Source organism: Madurella fahalii (genome assembly GCF_045866475.1).
Source record: "Madurella fahalii IFM 68171 DNA, scaffold_1, whole genome shotgun sequence".
NCBI classification, from domain to species: domain Eukaryota; kingdom Fungi; phylum Ascomycota; class Sordariomycetes; order Sordariales; genus Madurella; species Madurella fahalii.
In genome coordinates, this window is record NW_027263971.1 from 144,464 (window position 1) to 156,469 (window position 12,006).

Below are 12,006 nucleotides of genomic sequence, written 5' to 3' on the forward strand. Positions count from 1 at the left end.
GCTGTGCGGCGTTGGGGAATTTTGACTGGGCGGATATTTAGAGGGAACGGACGCGGTAGCAGACGGGCTCTCAGCAGACAGCGCTCCTTCCCCCCTTCCCCGACGCCTACCCAGCCAAAACCCGAGATACCCGGTAGCAATTATTGCTGCCACGGGAACGATCACGGCGGCGGCGATCCAAGCTTGAGAAGCCGGTGCTGACGCATGGGTGTTCTCGGCCGGTATCGACGTGCTAACTTGTGGCGCTGTCTCTAATGGTAGCGTCCTTGTAGCCGTTGACGCAGCAGTGGATCCCGCAGTTGACGCGGTTGTTGAGATTAGGATCTCCCGATATGCTGTGCTCGCCTCGAAATCGGAAGGTGCGCAGCCAATGACTGACCAACTGTCCGTCGCGGACGGATAGCTGGCATAAATGGTCATTGTATAACAATTTGGAATTGTCCCAGAACTACCTATTAGTTAGCACAGGCGGCAATAGCTAGCTATAGCCCAGCCATCAACATACCATACGTAGGTTGATCCATCTATCCTCGTGGCCGTTCCTGCGTTGCATCTTGTATAGAATTCGCACGCCAGTCCTGACACGCAGCAAGCACCCCAAGTGCTAAATGTGGTGTGTGTTGAAGCGGTGCCACATTGATATGTAGTCACTAGAGTCGCAGCAAGAATAGTATTCAGCATATGTCCAGAATCCCTCTGTCATCAAAATACTTTACCTAAACCGGGCTCGTTGGTTACGAACCCCTGGAAGTTTGTCGGCGTTGCGCCACTCGGATACTTGAAAGACTGTGACGACACAAACCAACAAGCCATGACAGTATCAATTGGCCGCGTACAAAACTTGGGGGAAAGACGGGCCGCCCCATCGTAGTGTCCAAAGAACTTCGGCGTTAACAGCAGCAACTAGCGCACAACTTCTTGACAAAAGCCTGCGTTACTCTCAAACTCAGTGAAAACAGATGAATGAGGATTCAGAGAGAGCTCGCAGGCCCAGTGATTCAGACTGGGTTTTAAAAGGGAAACCGGCAGGGATAAATGTCGATATCCCCTGTCGAGTTGTGTGATCGCCTGCGGCGCGAAATGGCCGAGGGGCTCGGCAACGCGTCCCATTGGACCAATACTAACCAGAGATATCCACTAACAGTGACACTACGGCGCGGTTTGATGCGGTCAGCATCCCACTCATTTTTTGGACATCTGTATTTGCCTGCAACTGAATCCACTGCAAGACCGCGCTAAATGCTAAGTCCTACTACATAAGTAGTTACAAGAACAGAAATAAGCATAAAATCCTTATGCTCGATATGTCTCACGACAGCTAACGAGTTATGACCCTGATTCAATCTTCGACCCTGGGTTGCACCAACATGTGCATTGCGGGGGCTATGGGCTGGGCTTAGCGCTGAGGATGCTTTCTGGCCCTTAGATTTTGCCCCTAGTTCTTATTACGCAAATCTTAGCCAATTTCGCACCCAACATACTCGACGAAACCCATCCGCCACCCCCAGGTTCTTTGACTATATTCCTGTAGCTAAGGTGATAATGGTTCCAGACACTGTCGTAACTGCCTATAACCCAGGAGCTTAATATACCATTCCCGTACGTACTACCTGCCACGCACAGAACCGTAACCCTCAACTATTTACACGAGATTGAAGACACTATTGTCCGTCCTAGTTAAGTTTTCGACAGGACGCTAATGGCGCTGAATATCTTCGAGCCAATGTTCCCTCACTCCTCGCAGTCCAACGTACAGCACTCGCTCTAGAGGCCGGAAAGCCGCTTTGGTTTACGCCGAGAACGCAAATTTCGTGTGTGGAGTTGTGGAACCAAACATTTACGAGGCTACGGAGTTGCGAGCTACAAGGGGCCTTACTAAATTATGAAGCATTATCCAAGGTATAAGCGTTCATTGTACCCGACATGTTTTAGAATCGCCACGATATTTATAATGAGTTACTGACAAGAGACCAAAATCCCGGTTTTAACTAAATGGTATTATCTCGTTAGATTCAGCTAATCTATAACCGAAACAAGTTAAACTTGATATACTAGATTAAATCTTCATTGATATACGTATTCGCCCGCCGACAATTATTGTATAGTCTAGAGTCACGGCTAAAGCATTTCCAGCTAGCACTCATTTTAATAAGACTCACACCAAGGACGACCAAACTGTGCGCGGTTCTCAGGTACTTTTTCAAGCCCTGCAGGATCTGCCCTCAGGAGCCCCAGATCCTCGACGCCTATATCTGTTACATTAATGGCGTATACAACATCCACTTATCATGTGACGCATAGATGAGCCTCCACTAACCTCTCATCGGTGCCTATATCTCAGACTTCCACACCCCCCAACGACGCTAAGATGTTTATAAAGTATCGCGGCGGTTACCCTCGCTGTTATCAGACGAGTTTAAGCGAAACAAAAACCACCAGACTGCCACAGAGAGCGGGAATGAGATTGTAAAGTGTTCCAAGTCGCTTCTAGGTTGAGAAGATAGTTATATCTCAAAGGCCCATAAGGCAACAGGGTGCATGAACTCGCTCCGGCCCACATTCCAGGTCTTAGGGTCGAAATAAAGTGCAAAGCTAGGAATTGACAAGATGGGCTTTATCTTTATCAGACGGCTATCCCGCGATCAGCCGTGAGACGGCGGATGAGAAGAGTGGTACATTGGGGGGGGGGACGGTGTCTTGGGATGTGCTGAAGACGAAGACATAACTCAAGCGATATTGACTTTGATATTACCCCCATGCTACTGCCAAGCTCGCTTTCAACACCGACGGACGAAGTAGCTCGGAAGATGTGACATTCCTTGTTCTGTTGGATATTACCGTGGTGTTACCAGAATCGTGAGAGAAGGTCCCAGTTCGACCCTCGCGAAATCGCCAGGAGTTGATCATCTCCTAGCTGCCATTCACGCGCCACATACGAGAGAGCTAAGTGGCCAGAGCAATCACCATCTTAAATGTCGTACGAAGCAGCTAGAAAGGAGCCACAACGTTTTTCGGATATATTTCGGTCCTACTCTCCATGAGAAGATGCCTAGGGATTGCCAAGTCTCCTATTTACGTTTACATGATTATATACCACACTGTTATGAGTTCTTAGTTCCGTATGGTTATCCGAATGGTGAAACAAAACTGTTTCTGCTGAATCGAACTAGCGCTCTAGAGGGATAGGAGACTAAGTACTATTCATATACAATTTGTAACGCAAGTTACATTTCTCTTTCCGATGTCTCGTGCAGCATGCAAGATGTTCTATTGCTAACGTGACGCTTGGACTCGATGGTACTCAGTTTGAAACCAGAGGGTTACTTCGCTTATGTTCATAACACGCTGAACAAAAGATATCAGTATATTGGTCTCCAGTTCATGGTAGTTGGGAGTTCCAATCCACAACACAACGGTCCGTAGCCGATGTCCTATGAGCCTAGTACTAAATTGATCTAAGCGGTCGCATTGAGCAGCGGCCAATTAATCCCCTTGTCCGCCGCGCCGGTGTTCCCCAGTCCCGCGCAACCAAATAGCACGACTGGGTTATTCTCGACAGCCCTCATATACTGAAGATCAATGCACTGCCCTGCACCTACTGTCAGCATTCTTGTACCAATATATCTGTGGCAGATGTAGGGCAGTCTCGTGATACTACTTAGGTAAACTTACTCCGGTTTGATGGCTCTAGGGCGATCCGGCCGTCGCCCATGACAAACCAGTTCTGCGACTGGGCGGTATCAGAGCAGTCATTTACAGAGAGTGTGCCCATGTCCCTCCAATTGCCTGTTTGGCTAGTCTTAGATACTATGGCTTCGGTAGTGTGAATAAGGCGTTAGGAGATGCTTACTTTGGGCACCCGCATCTAGGCACAGGTTGGTCTCAACCAATTGGATCTTTGTGTTCCCATCTTTGATATACCATTGCTGCTCGGGCGTATTGTTGAGCGTTTGACTAAAATACGGTTAATGTTAAACCAATCCTCGGCGATAACGCGGGCAGGTCGCGCGACGTACACGACTGTTGTACTACCAGCAGTGCGTGATTTTGGTACCACAGCGAATTTGGTATTCACCATCGAGGTGATGTATACCTTGCGGTAACCCTCCGGGATTTCCTGTGAAATGCCAGTCGCAGCAAGCGCGAGAAGGAGAATAGAGGCGAACATCTTAAATAATTCAACTTTCTTACTACAAAGGTCGGTTTGAGGAATGAGATAAGATGGCTTGGTACAAGAGGGCTCGGGGTAGACGTGTATATATGAGTAGACCTGTTCCTTAGATCGAGATTTTACCGGACACCTTGATGTTAGATTCGGAGTTAACACCTCTAATGGATCAGGAGCTATATGAAGTCCAGGATCTAAATTGACAAGTAGTTAAAAATCATTTCCTCGGAAGCCGGCAGATCCCTTCGACTCTTGCGAACGTTAATGGGGCTCCGGGTAATTTTATTCCCTGCACCCGTGTTATTGTTGGTCGGTCCATTTGATCCGGCTAGAAGGGATAAAGCCGCAGCCTCTATATGTTTGTGAAACTACACATCTACTCCCGGCACACCAGCTTACCCTCATTGCCGAAGCGTGTAAGAGGCCAGAGGGAATTCGAAAACCTCGTAATACCAGGTTATCGCAATAACAACCAGTCACCTATTTGGCCCTCACGGGTTAGAAATCCGCACAATGCATATTTCATAATTATATGGTTACTAGGCCTCCAAGATCTGAGGAGAGATGGGGGGGTAGATGCGATACGGACCTAATGGTTAGGTTTCGTAGAAAGCTGGCTCTCTAAGGCGTCCTAAGGACAAGACAGTGCAGTATCCGGCCAAAGAGGACGACGAAAAAACGACAATCTAAAGCAGGGCAAGAGGGGTCATGATTATCGCCCAAAGTTAGATACTTTGTTTGGGGAAACGCCTAGTGCCAGGTAGACAATGGGAATTCGGCTAATTGTCCGAATAGGCCCAACCAAAAACAGTAACGAGGGTAAATCTTCTCCGGCACATCTACGGCAGGACATTTGGTGGGGTTCGTCACGCTGTAGACCTGTTATCTACTTCGTTAAGTCGCATTTAAAAGTTTATAATAATAACAATCATTAAGAGAAAGAGAAAGAAAAAGGTAACGAGGAGATAGCACATATCAAAGTCTAGTAGTGAAATGATAAATGCGGATCAGCGAATTTCATCGTTGCCGCATTTTAAGAAAAAGCTGCTTTATCTAGAATGTATAGTAAAGTGGGATGTAGGACGCTGCCTGAAAAAAGACTTGCGAAAGCGGGGTTACATATACAATTAAGGTAGGTAATATCACTATAAAACTACATACACTAACCGATTAGCAAGATTGGTCGGCCAGCTATTCTGAACTTTGCGGTCCGACCGCAGCTAAAACATATTCGCACCTTCTTTAAACTATGTATACTATTGCCCATTGTTTTAGAGGACTGCTGATTACTCTCCTCACCGTCAATCTTGCGTTCGCCCAAACATGGATTGATCTCGCGTCGATACCAGTTGGCCCAATCCAGGAGCACACAACAGTCCTACTCTCAGACTCCCAACTAGCAACGGTTGGTGGTCTTGTCCGTAACGGAAGCACTAGCAACATCCTACTACTTTATGACATTCCAAGCAACGCTTGGAAACAGGGTGCCCCAACCCCAATCGTCCTTAACCACCCAAATACCGCCGTCGTTGATGGCAAGATCTACGTGCTTGGAGGCCTCACAGGCACCTGGGTTTGGCCGGCGGCTCGAACCGCATGGGTTTACGATCCCCAGAATGACCGCTGGAGTCCTCTCGCAGCCATGTCGGCCGCCGACGCCAGAGGCAGCGCCGCCACGGGCGTGTATAACGGGACGATCTATCTCGCAGGTGGAATCCTCGCCGGCAACGGCCCGACCGTCGATACAGTCTCAGCGTATCATATTGCATCCGACACCTGGATCTCCGTTCCGGAACAGGCAGCGCATCTTCCCGCTGCACGAGATCATATGGCATACGCACAAATCGGCACCAAGCTCTACATACTCGGGGGGCGCGAAAATGGAGGGCAAAACGTCAAGGATACGGTTTTCATCCTTGATCTTGCCAATCTCAGTGCAGGCTGGAAAACGAGCGCCGCAAAGATGCCTACTGCGCGGGGCGGGTTGACCGGGGCGGCGGTTGGCACTAAACTTTATAAGTTTGGCGGTGAAGGGAATCAGGCGCCCAATAGTATGGGTATTTTCAACCAAACGGAGATGTATGACTCTGTAACTGATAGCTGGGCAAAGCTGCCACCCATGAAAGTTCCTCGACATGGGACCTCCGCCGTCGTCAGGAAAGGGAAGGTTTATATCCCTGGTGGTGCTGTCGTTCAAGGGGCTGGGGGTACGGATGTTTTTGATGCGTTTATCCCGTGAAGGGAAACAGATTAAACTCCGTTTCAAATCTCAGAAATAAAGTGTTATTCAATACCACAGAAGCACATAACCTAGCAAGAACTAGGATTCGTATCCGCCGGGACCTTAGCCATGTGCTACGGGGCTGAGGGTCTCGGAACCAGTGGCTGTGAAGGAGCGTTTAGACTAGTTAGTAGATTCGGACCGCCTGGTAGAATGCAGCTTGGCTAGACGGCTAGACCTAGAGGCCGATGCAGCCGAAGAGGAGGAGGCGGCTAGAGCTGAAGTTGGAGGCTAAAAGCCTTCAGCGCCTTATACAACGCGTGCCTTTCTTTTGCAGTTAACTGGCCTTCTACTACCGCTTCTATTTCCTATTACTTGTTGATATATGTTTCCACTCGGACTCGTTATACAGTACGGTTTTCCTATGTATGATTATCAATAGAAGGACAGGGAGACCGTTCAGGGGTGGAGCGTTATGTGCATGATTGATGAAAATAAAGAGTCATCATCCACATTTATCTAATAAGAATGCGCTCACTTAATGCACATTACACATTGGTAAAAAAAAAAGTGAAACAAAGTTTGCACCCTAATTCAAAGATTTTGAGCAGTTTTGATTTGTAAGTCCCATAGCACTCGCAATTGTGAACAAATTAGGGAGGAAATTTGTGAGATATAAAGAGAGGTTTAGTTGGGGGAGGGGACCTGTTCTCCATTTCCTGAGCGATGGACTAACTCAACTCTTCCACCTTCAGGTAGCCCAAAGTGTTTCTTCTCGTTGCCTGTCAACTGGACAGATATGAACATGGATACCGCCATATTTCCGGCCAGTTAGATAATAACGAACCATCTGAGTGCCCCGATGAATCCTGTGCCTCTACCTCTGATAATTCCTCCACTTGGCCTGTATCTGGCGGAATTGCTCCGAACCCTGCAGACCGGGTTTCAAGCTCCCGCGACTCCCATTCCCAGAACCCACAGAGTGCGCTAGCACACTTTCGAAACGGCTTCCCCCCGGAGTTCGTGATGTCACTGCGACACGGCTTTCCACAATCGCATCTTTTGTTCTTAATATCTACACCCTTAATATCGGCGTAGGTGATAAAGCGTCCACAAGGGAAACATCCATAGTAGGGTCGCTTCGCGTTGTTTTTATTGCGGCGTTGTACGCAGCGCAGCTTGGATTTTTTGCGGCACAGCGGACACAGTGGCCCGTAATAAGGGAGGTGGACGATTTTGGGTTCCTCACCCACGTCTTTGACATCACTTCGGTGCTCATCAACCATGATACACGACCAGTGGTCAGAGACGCAGGAAAACTCTAGGTCCGACACTACCAAGATAGTAATGAAAGGCTCTTTGTTTGCATCGTTGTTGGCGGACGATTGACCATGCTCCCGTGCCGGTGCTGGCGGTGCCGGTGCGGATGGACGGGTTGGGGAAAACGAGCGCTTGGTGTTCAACCGTTCCCCGAAGCTCAGGCGTCGTCGTGCTCCTCTTAATGCAGTTGCGGTTTCTCCTTCTGCGGCAGAAGCATGGTTGGCGTCAACTGGGTTTACCGCTATTGGGAGGCGCGTGGGTGCGTCAAGAGTCAGATTCCGGAGTCCTGTGTTTGGCGTTTGATGCGAGGCCACATTTCCGTCGCGGTCAACAGCTCTGATGCGTTTGTTTGAAATCGGCGTTTCCGGGGCTCTGTAGCGAGATGGTCCTGGATCACTAGTAGCTTGCGCATCAAGAAGAGATTCAGTCGCCTGTCGCTTGGGAGTTCGTTTAGGTGTAAACGTTGGTATTGTCAGGTCGATGACGATAGGTCCTTCGCCCTTAGACTCGTATTTGGCTTGACGGTCAGACGTTATTGTTCGAGTATTTTCGCGATTGGGGGCTCTTGAGAACCGGTCATTGCTTAGGGGCACACGAGGGAGAGAGGTCGCAGCCTCGCAGCTTGGGGCATCCTCGAGAGTAGCCGAACGACGGTCTCGTTCCATTAATGGCTCGGGCATGATAGGGTTGTTGACACGGACGGGGCTGGCTCCGCTGCCGTCGGTAGCGGAAGTTTCACCCAAACTCTCCGGCTTAATTTTAGCCTGCGTCATTGCGGTCTGCGACAGTCTGCGATGATCGAAATATTAAAGAGAATCGTCAGCCAGTTGATTGACTAGGAATAGGAAGAAAGAGGCTAAGCAGCAAGAAAAAGGGCTGGGGGATATCCCCTCTCGACTCGTGTACGCGTGGCGAGGGGGAGCCTAAGTCGAGGCATCCGGTTCGCGTACTTCGTCGCAAGCACCTTCCAGCTGCTGCGTCTGCAATCCTTCAGTCACCCATGCCGCCTGCAAGCCACACGACCACCAGCTAGTGCTGATTGGTCATGTCAAACCAATATTCCGTATGAAACCATTGATTGGAGCTCACGAAACTCGATGCATGAGGCACGGAACAAGGCAGATTTTCTTGGTATTGAATGCCAAGTTTTGCTGTCTCCTCTGGGGTTGCACAGCCCCAGCCGCACCGAGCAACCTAGCTACCTTGCACACGGTAAGAATATTTACACTTGACTGCTCGGTGTTTTGCTACTGCCTGGGAGAGATGAGTAATTGCATGGGGTAAAGCTTCTCCAGGTCATCCCACGGCTAAACTAGAAAGCAGCCTTGACAGAGACAAATCCGTAACCTCCATTGTTTGTTTACAAATCATTGTTGCGAATGGTGGTTCATGTATTCATTATGTTAGCTTCTCAGCTGCGGAACTCGCTGTTTCCAAAGCCCATGTTACACCACCGAATGGTAGTTCCTAGGTGTCTACCTAAGTACTTCGATATCCGTCCTTTGAGCCCGGATGCATCTACCAGGCTGCTGTATCACAGGCCATGTGTCTTCATCCTCGCCTGAACCAAAGTGTATACAAGTACCAACATCGCCACTAGACGAGGCCTCCTCCGCACCCGCATTTCCCAAGCAACGTAATTAGACATGCCCTTACGGCCCCATCTCACCACCCCTCGAATGGGAATCTCCGGTGTACCGCCCAAAGCGTATCCGAGAAGAGTCGTTCCGTGGCGGTCGCTGATGCCTGGAACATCTGTTCCCGGATTGCCGCGCAACCAGATTAAAAAGCCATTGCTTACCAGTCAATGTTTCGGTTACATTACTAATTTGCCTTACTTTTGTCGCCAAGGGATATGTATAGTCCAAGAGACCGAGCAATACTTGGTTCAGATAATATTAATGGTACAGAGTAATTACTTCCGCCCTTCACAATGTTCTCTCTTCTCCGTCTAATTATACTAGCCTTGTCCAATAATTTGCAAACCTCGAGAACCTACACCTTTGAGTCGCCGCTGCCATCCTCTTTCATCGACGATTTTCACAGCCGTGGCTCCGCTTCAAGCCATAGTCACTGTCGAGATCTCGACGTAATCGGACCTGTCTCTCAAGGACAGTTGTAGCCGCACCTAGCATCGCCAATATGGAGAAGATAACCCAGACAAGCTTGAAGCTGTCTGCAAATGCGCAAAGCACTTGATTCCGTAGGTCCTCGCCAAGTCCCGAAATATACTTTGCTGATGCATGTTCATACGCTTGCCCATTGCTCAACTGACCCCTGACCTCCTCATCCTCGATTGAGCTCAAGCTCGTTGCGAACTGCGCATTAAACACGGTGTTTGGGATCGCAACACCGAGGAGCGAGCCTAACCCCCGCAGAAATGCCCACGATCCCGTGGCCGCTGCGTTCTCCTTGTCTGTCAGCTCGACAAGAACGGTCGGTAGCGTGGTTGAAACCATGATTCCGGAGCCGATTCCAACCAGGAATGACAACGATATCCATAGAGCAACCGAAGTAATATATTTGGAGGCAATGCACGGCAGCAGACCAGCCGCCATGACGAGAAAGCCCGCCCGGTGCATCAACCGGTACCTGCCGTACCTGGCCAGCAACGGCCCGCCAACCGCAGCGAGAATGACAATGGTGAGGCTGCAGGGAAGAATGAGGATCCCCGATTCGGCGGGCGAGGCACCAAGCAGGGCTTGGAAGAAAGGAGGTAGGTAGAACTGGAACCCGTATGTGATGAAGCCGTGAAGGGTGGTAATGACCAGTGCCGCGATCGTAGTCCGGTTGGAGAAGACATGCGGCGCCATGATCGGGTGGCTGCACCGCTGGCATCGCTCCCAGAATATGAAGGCTACGATGCCTAACAAGCCACCGGCCATGGAGCCGATAATGATCGGTTCGGACCAGCTGTGAACTGTGCCCGCCAAACTCAGCGCACAGAGTATCAAGACCACCGAGGTTGTAAGGAGCAGAATCCCCAGAAAGTCGACGTGGCTGAGTTGCTCCATTAAAGAAAATCCCTGCCAAGTATTTCCATTCTTGACCTGCAGCCACAACCACATCATTACCAACGCGGCCACGCAGACTGGTAGGTTGATTCCGAAACACCATCGCCAATTCGTCTGGGCGAAGACGCCACCTAGGAGTGGTCCGATGGTAGTTCCCAGCGCATAGACGGCCGCTTTGATGGCCACATAATGGCCTCTCCTTTTCAAGGGGACGATGTCGCAGAGAATCAACTCAGCAAACAGGTCAATACCCCCCGACCCGACCCCCTGCACTATTCGGCCGAAGATCAAGACGGCGCAACCGTCCGCGCATGCAGCGATAGCGCTTCCACCACCAAATATAACAACGGCGGCCATCATCAGGTGCCGCCGCCCCCAGATGTCGGCTAATTGTCCATATAGAGGCTGGAAGACAATAGATGCCAGCAAGAACGCCGTTGCCACCCATGACGAGTTTGGTCCGAGGCCTAGCGATTGTGATATTGTTGGGAGCGCCGTACTCACCACGCTGCCTTCAAAGGCGGAGAGTAGGATGGGAACGCAAAGGCCGGTGAAACATCTCCAAAAACCAACACCCCTAGCCCATTCCTCTTGTTGAACGTCACCGAGTGGCCCTTTTTCCAATGACTTGCGTAGGGACTCGGACGACGATGACAACGGATTCAGTGGGCGCACCGTGAAAGAGCCAATATCCAGGCTTGCAGCCCGAGTCTGGGGACTGCTTAAGGGGAAACTGTCATTCGATGCGAAAGCCCACTTCCCACTTGCTTGGGGTTCCATAACTTTCTCAGCCGGTACGCAGAACAGCACTGTCTTGGCAAGAACGAGCCGGTTCTCGCGGTCCTGGGAAGCGTCGGGTTCAGGCAGCAAGCAAAAGTAAACACGAACGTTACAGCAATGGAGCATAAAGGTTCAACTATTGCTAACAGTGGTGCGATGGTTAATGTATTGCTTATTTAAATGTGTTCCGATGGTATCTTGTGTAGTACAACATTGTATTTCAAATCCATGGCGTTTCGAATTCAAGGATGAACGGTGTCCGCCAACAATCATTCCCTAGTGAGACATCATGAACCGCCAAAGACAGCGAGACGCCTACGTGGACATCCGTTCTCCCACGCCGCCGCCGGGTCTTTTCTCTCATGGGTTGTCCATGTTTTCGCCCTAATCCTGTCAAGATTTTCACACCGAAGGTCTCCTCGTGACTCTTTCCGAGACTCTTTGTTTCTCCGAGCAATGTAAGTCAGGTCTTACGCTTGTACCAGGTCTTGCGCCCCCTTGAT

The 12,006-nt window shown here is 49.9% G+C and overlaps 3 protein-coding genes across 3 annotated transcripts; 1 reads left to right on the top strand and 2 right to left on the bottom strand.

The window, feature by feature from the left end:
- Positions 1 to 3,455: 3,455 nt before the first annotated feature.
- On the bottom strand, positions 3,456 to 4,168 carry MFIFM68171_00022 (Ricin B lectin domain-containing protein; the record flags this gene model as incomplete). The annotated part of the gene is made up of 4 exons (XM_071055444.1): positions 3,456 to 3,595; positions 3,673 to 3,786; positions 3,851 to 3,954; positions 4,017 to 4,168. 4 exons carry the CDS (start codon positions 4,166 to 4,168, stop codon positions 3,456 to 3,458), a joined length of 510 nt encoding a protein of 169 aa, XP_070911545.1.
- A 1,249-nt stretch (positions 4,169 to 5,417) lies between these two features.
- Positions 5,418 to 6,407, top strand: MFIFM68171_00023 (uncharacterized protein; the record flags this gene model as incomplete). The annotated part of the gene is made up of 1 exon (XM_071055445.1): positions 5,418 to 6,407. The coding sequence occupies one exon, from the start codon at positions 5,418 to 5,420 to the stop codon at positions 6,405 to 6,407; it is 990 nt and encodes a 329-aa protein (XP_070911546.1).
- A 3,329-nt stretch (positions 6,408 to 9,736) lies between these two features.
- On the bottom strand, positions 9,737 to 11,503 carry MFIFM68171_00024 (Major facilitator superfamily (MFS) profile domain-containing protein; the record flags this gene model as incomplete). Its single annotated transcript, XM_071055446.1, has 1 exon — positions 9,737 to 11,503. The coding sequence occupies one exon, from the start codon at positions 11,501 to 11,503 to the stop codon at positions 9,737 to 9,739; it is 1,767 nt and encodes a 588-aa protein (XP_070911547.1).
- Positions 11,504 to 12,006: the final 503 nt, after the last annotated feature.